General features: G+C 40.2%; 1 protein-coding gene across 1 annotated transcript; it reads left to right on the forward strand.

The window, feature by feature from the left end:
• Positions 1,871 to 3,436, forward strand: LOC109835386 (uncharacterized mitochondrial protein AtMg00860-like). Its single transcript, XM_020403360.1, has 2 exons — positions 1,871 to 2,041; positions 2,918 to 3,436. The coding sequence occupies exons 1-2, from the start codon at positions 1,871 to 1,873 to the stop codon at positions 3,434 to 3,436; spliced, it is 690 nt and encodes a 229-aa protein (XP_020258949.1).

Genomic DNA, 6,641 nt, shown 5'->3' on the forward strand with positions numbered 1-6,641 from the left:
TTGGATTATTTCGCTCGACGTACTACATCTCTTGTTATAGATTTTTAAGTATTAATTCCATCTAGTTGTATGACCTTGTTAGTTTGATGATTGTTCTGATCGCTAGTTGCATGATCGATTTGTTACTTGATTGATTTTGTTGAATTTCTAGTTGCACGTCTTTTTATCATTTCTATTATCGTATCGTTTTCCGCTTTGGGTTTTCGATCGTTCTATTTTCTTTGTGGGGTCTTACCGTGTGCCATGCACGCTAACGTACACCTCTTTTCTCTAGTGTACGTCAGACTTAGAGGAAGAACATGTTTAGCTGGGAGATCGTCAGGAGCCAGAGGATTCTCAGCATGTGTGCCTTGTAGATAGAATTGAAGAATAGGTCGAAGTTCAGCTACCTCTTCTTTGTTGATGATCCTAGTTTCTTTTGTAGCATTTCCTTTTCCGCTTGATCATTGTATTTTATTTTCTCCAGTATTCCTTTGTTCAGATTTGCATAAGGGCATGTTTGACCCTTATTTTTATGTCTTGGATGATATTCATTTGTGATATGTATTATTTTATTCTACGTTGTTCATTATATTCCTTTTATCTGTGATCAGAGACCTTGCCTTTGCATTGTATTTATTTCCAGACGCTTAGCGTATTGGATTAAGAAGAAAAGAAAAGAAAAAAATGATAGTGTGTATTTCTTCTCAATCTAATACGTCGCGGGCTTGTTCAGTTCCGATTCCCTGGTATTTTGGGAAGCGGGGCGTGACAGTCATGGAGTGACTTGCAATGGTAGTTAAGCGTCTGAACATGGTGGGAGTTCAAAATCACGTTGATGGTCGCAAATGATGTTATCCGACTCCACCGACTCCATATGATGAATTCGACAACGAGGAAGATAACTATGCAGCACCATACCATGGTGTTTATCGCAGAGACCATCGGCGAAGGGAAAATTATGACGCTGGAGATTTCAAGATGAAGATCGATCTGCCATCTTTCAACGGGTAACTTCATATCGAAGAATTCCTCGATTGGATTAATGCAGAAGTAGAGAGATTCTTTGAGTATATGGAGATCCCAGAAGAGTGTAAGGTAAAATTGGTGGCCTACCAACTCAAAGGTGGAGTTTCAGCTTGGTGGGAATCTATTTGTTTGAAGTGATCTCGTCAAGGAAAGCCGAAGGTCGAAAGGTGGGAAAAGATGAAGAAACTATTGAGGGCCCGTTTCTTGCCAATTGATTATGAACAAGTTTTATTTGGACAATACCAGAATTGTAAGCAAGATGGAAGAACTTTGGATGAGTACACACATGAGTTCTATAGGCTATCATCTCGCAACAACTTAATCGAGAGCGAAGCCCAACAGATATCCCGATATACAGGAGGATTGAGGATGGCAATTCAGGATCGTGTATCTGCAGACCTATACCTTAGCAGACACAGTTAGCCTAGCCGAGAAGGTGGAGCGACAACTCGGACGAAATAGTAAAGGATCATAGGCAGCTTCCGACAGGTTGCCCACAAGCTTTAATCGTAGTGGGAATAAACAGTCTCAAACTGTTTCTGATCAAGATACTACAACGGAGAAGGCAAAGGGTCTAGCAACAATAGCAAATAAGACTACACCACCGAACCCGTATGTCAAGCCTGACCCGATCAAGTGCTATAGATGTGGACAACCTGGTCATCGATCCAATCAGTGCCCTAAAAGAGGTGTTGTGAATATGGAGGATCACGAAGACAAGGACATAGACGAAGACGATGCAGAAGACTATGATGGTGGATTGAATCCTGATGATGATGGGGAACAACTCTCATATGTTATGCGGTGACTATTATTGGCCCTAAAGACAGAAGAACCACCACAGAGGCACAACATCTTCCGCATGAGATGCACAGTGAAACAGAAGATCTACGATGTCATTATTGATAGTGAGAGCAGTGAGAATATTATCTCTCGGTGCATGGCGGAGAAATTAGGTTTGAAGATGGAGAAGCACCCCGCTCCTTACAAGATCGGATGGATTCGTAAGGGTAATAACGTCCAAGTTGATGAGGTGTGTCGGGTATCTTTTTCCATTGGCCGAACTTATATCGATGAGGCGTTGTGTGATGTAGTTGAGATGGACGCATGTTATATATTATTAGGTAGGCCATGGCAGTTTGATGTTGATACCACACATAGGTGAAAGATAATGTTTATATATTTAAGAAGGATGGTCGATGAATTGTGCTCAAGCCTCTAACCGAGAAGGAGCCTGTCAAACCAATGTTGCTGAAAAGAAGACTTTTTTGGTCAGTGACAATGAAGACTTTATGAAAGATATGAAGCAGTCTGATGAGGTTTATGCTCTTATTGTCTCGAGAAAAGAGGATTCTACCACCGCCGAAATTCCACATGAAGTACAGACCCTCTTGCAGCAATTTGATATAGTGATACACGACGATCTTCCTTCGAATTATTACTCCTTCGAGATGTTCAGCATCAGATCGACCTCATCCCGGGATCTCGACTACCAAATTTTCCACACTATCGAATGAGCCCAAAGGAAGGAGAAATTTTGTAGAAGCAGGTGGATGACCTCGTCTTGAAAGGCCTTCTACAACCTAGCATGAGTCCGTGTGCCATGCCATCGCTACTAGTCCTGAAAAAGAATGGAGAGTTACGCATGTGTGTGGACAGTAGGGCTATCAACAAGATCACCGTGAAGTATCGATTTGCAATCCCACGACTGGAAGACATGTTAGATATGTTGTTTGGATCAAAAGTGTTCTCTAAGATAGATCTCAAGAGTGGTTATTATTAGATTCGGATTAGAGAAGGAGATGAGTGGAAGACTGCTTTCAAAATAAAAGAAGACCTGTATGAATGGTTAGTCCTGCCTTTTGGCCTTTCTAATGCTCCTAGCACTTTCATGCGTTTGATGAATCAGGTATTAAAAACCTTTATCTATAAGTTCGTTGTAGTTTACTTTGATGATATCCTGATTTATAGCCAGAGTGAGACTACGCATCTGGACCACTTGAAGGAGGTACTGACAGTTTTGCTGGAGAACAAGTTGTACATCAATCTAAAAAAGTACAACTTCATGACCAGTAGCCTTGTATTCCTAGGCTTTGTCATTAGTTCAGAGGGCATCCATGTTGATGAAGAGAAGGTACGTGCTATTCGAGAGTGGCCTACACCGAAGACTGTCAGTGAGGTTCGTAGTTTTCATGGCCTAGCAACGTTCTATAAAATATTTGTCAGAAATTTTAGCAGTATTGTAGCTCCTATCACTGAATGCATAAAGAAAGGAAAGTTTAATTGGGGAGTCGAAGCGGATCATAGCTTTGCATTAATCAAGGAGAAATTGTCCACCGCACCAGTACTTGCACTTCTAGAATTTCAAAAGGTGTTTGAAGTTAATTGTGATGCATCCATCCTAGGAATTGGTGGTGTTCTATCTTAAGAAGAACGTCCAGTTGCCTTCTACAATGAAAAACTCAGTGAAGCTCGATAGAAGGGGACCACATATGAGCTAGAGTTATATGCCATAGTTCAGTCTTTAAAGCATTAAGAGCAGGATTTGATCTCGCGAGAGTTTCTATTTCATACTGATCATCAGGCCCTGAAGTCCCTTAATAGTCAGACTACCATCAACCGTATGCATGCTCGTTGGATCGTGTATCTACAGCGTTTTACCTTTGTTTTGAAGCACAAATCCGAGCAGCAAAATAAGGTTGCAGAGGCACTCAGTCGGAGAGCTGGTTTGTTGGTGACTTTGCAAGCAGAAGTGATTGGATTTGAGTACCTAAAGGAGATATATGCAGAGGATGAAGACTTTAAGGAGATTTGGGATGACTGCCAATAGAATAAATTAGTCAAAGGCTTTCATATTCAGGATGATTATTTATTCATGGCGATCAATTATGCATACCCAAGAGTTCGCTAAGAGAGCAGATAATTAGAGACCTTCATGCTGACGAGTTAGGAGGACACTTGGGGCGAGACAAGATGATTGCTTCTATTGAAGAGCAATATTACTGGCCTCAGTTGAAGAAGGCAACAGAAAAATATCTACGGCGTCGTCCAGTTTGTCAAGTTGCTAAGGGACAGTCTTCGAATACAGGATTGTATACACCTTTACCCGTTCCTGATGCGCCATGGCTGATATCTCTATGGACTTTGTGTTGGGACTGCCTAGAACCCAACAAGGTATGGATTCTATTTATGTTGTGGTTGACAAGTTTTCGAAGATGGCGCACTTCATTCCATGTAAGAAGACTGCAGATGCAGCCACGTTGTCAATCTTTTCTTTCAGGAGATAGTTCGCCTTCATGGAGTGCCAAAATCCATCACATCCGATCGTGATTCTAAGTTCTTATCCCACTTTTGGAGGACTTTGTGGCAGCGATTCAATACCCATCACATCCGATCGTGATTCTAAGTTCTTATCCCACTTTTGGAGGACTTTGTGGCAGCGATTCAATACTTCTCTTATGTTCAGTACTTCTTATCACCCTCAAACGGATAGCCAAACAGAAGTAGTAAATCACACTCTCGGTAACCTTCTTAGATTCATCTCTAGCGATCGTCCGAAGCAGTGGGATCTTACTCTGGCACATGCTGAATTTGTTTATAACTGTATGGAGATTCGAACTATAGGCAAGGCTCCCTTTGTGATTGTGTATGGAAGGCTTCCAAATCATTATCTTGACCTTGCTCCACTGCCTAAGCTTCCCGGACAAAGTGTTTCTACAGATCATATAATTAAAAAGATACGAGCTATCCAATAGGAAGTCAAGGAGAAGATAGAGCAGTCTAATGCTAAATATAAGGATGATGCTGATCGACATAGGAGGAAAAATGTGTTTGAAGAGGGAGACATAGTGATGGGTGTTTCTACGAAAAGAACATTTCGTAGGCACCTACAACAAGCTGAAGAATAAGAAGTATGATCCATGCAAGATATTGAAGAAGATTAGCAACAATGCTTATGTGGTTGACCTTCCTACAGATTTAGGTATCTCTCCTAGTTTTAATGTTGCAGATTTGTTTGAGTATTACCAGCCAGAAGAAACAACTATTTATGCAAGTGTAAGCTCGAGGTTGAGCTCTTTTTAAGCAGGGGGACTGATGTAGAACACACGACAGATACGTTTATGTCAAAGTGGGACAGTCGCAAGTCCAAATGCGGGCCCGGTCGAAGAAAATAACTTGTTTCGAAGAAACGACCGTAACTTTCAAACCGTACGTTGGAATTGGATGAATTATATATGAAAATCGACTAACTCGACGAGACGAAGCCATCCAATCCCACCCCTAAGGGTTCGGTTTGCTTCCTCCGTTTTACCAAATTCCTTATAGTTTGAGAGATATATGCATTTTTTTTCGTTTTTACTATTTTTAGTAATGTTGTAGGAGCCTGTTTTGATTAGGAAATAAAGCCGATTTGATCTCAGATTTGACCGGTGGACTTTTCTAATCGTAAGGAGTCTTTTTAGGAGTTTTAATGTTTTAGGAATTTTTTTACTAGTTTTGGTAAGTTAGAGTCCTTGTAGGAGTTTAGTCCTTGTAGGAGTTTAGTCCTTGTAAAAATTTTGTTTTTTTCTATTTAAGTAGGGTCTTGTAAGCCCTTAAGGCATAACTTTTGATTAATAAAATTTTTTTTTTAATATTTACTTCGTGGATTCGAAGCTCTTCGTGGATTCGAAGATTGTTCTTGGTGGATTCTGAGGTTACAACTTCCGCGTTGCGTCAGTTTATCTTCATTCCTTTTTTTTGTGTGTTCTTCTTCTAAAACTAACAACTTTGACTTTTGGGTCCATTGTAGCTGTTAGGTCTGCTACAATTAGTGGCTGGAGTTGCCAATAGATTTCTTGTTTTAGCATATATAGCTCGCATAGATTTTCCTAAAATAAAAGAAAATACATGTTTGGCGCCTAGATTAACTTCTTGGCCTATGGTTCTAAAACAAGTACGACAACCTAAAAACTGCTAAAATGAAAGAAAACAGACGTGTTTCAGGCTTAGATTAGTCCGTCTGCTGCTAATGATATTATTTAATCATAATAATAATCCATACAGAGAGACTTCTCAAATAAGTGTCTTTGTGTTGTGTTTTCCGAAGAACAACTCCTCCATGACCTCTTTTGCTTTGGCCCTTTCCTCCGAGTTCAATTATTTATAGGAGAGCTGGCTACAGTTCAGCTAACTAAAAGAAAATTGGTAATTTCAGCTAGAGATTTGGATTAGAAGGAAGTAAGATGGCAAAGACTTCTGCGACGTTTGTTAACCTGGTCCTTGTGCTCTCTCTCCTTCTCTCCATCTCCATGGCAGAGGGGAGGATTTTCACTCGTGAGTTGTTAATTGGTAATTCACCTTTGTACTTATGGTTCATGATTCTTCTAACACCTAAAATATTTCTTTCCTTTCACATTTGATTAGCCCTTACAATGTAAACCTGTCCCTATTGTTGAAGTATTAGAGGGATTACATGTTAATTCAATTTCATGCACGGATTTGGGTTCGATCGTAAAGAAATGTTACAATATGTTATGTGGACCAATATTATCTCTGTAGTTGGTCAGTCCTACAACTACAACTTTTTTTTGCAACTCTGAAAACGAATACCTTTTATAGAGCTGACCGAATAAAAAGAAGTTATTGGCTGG

The sequence above is a fragment of the Asparagus officinalis genome, chromosome 3 (assembly GCF_001876935.1).
Source record: "Asparagus officinalis chromosome 3, Aspof.V1, whole genome shotgun sequence".
Lineage (NCBI taxonomy): Eukaryota > Viridiplantae > Streptophyta > Magnoliopsida > Asparagales > Asparagaceae > Asparagus > Asparagus officinalis.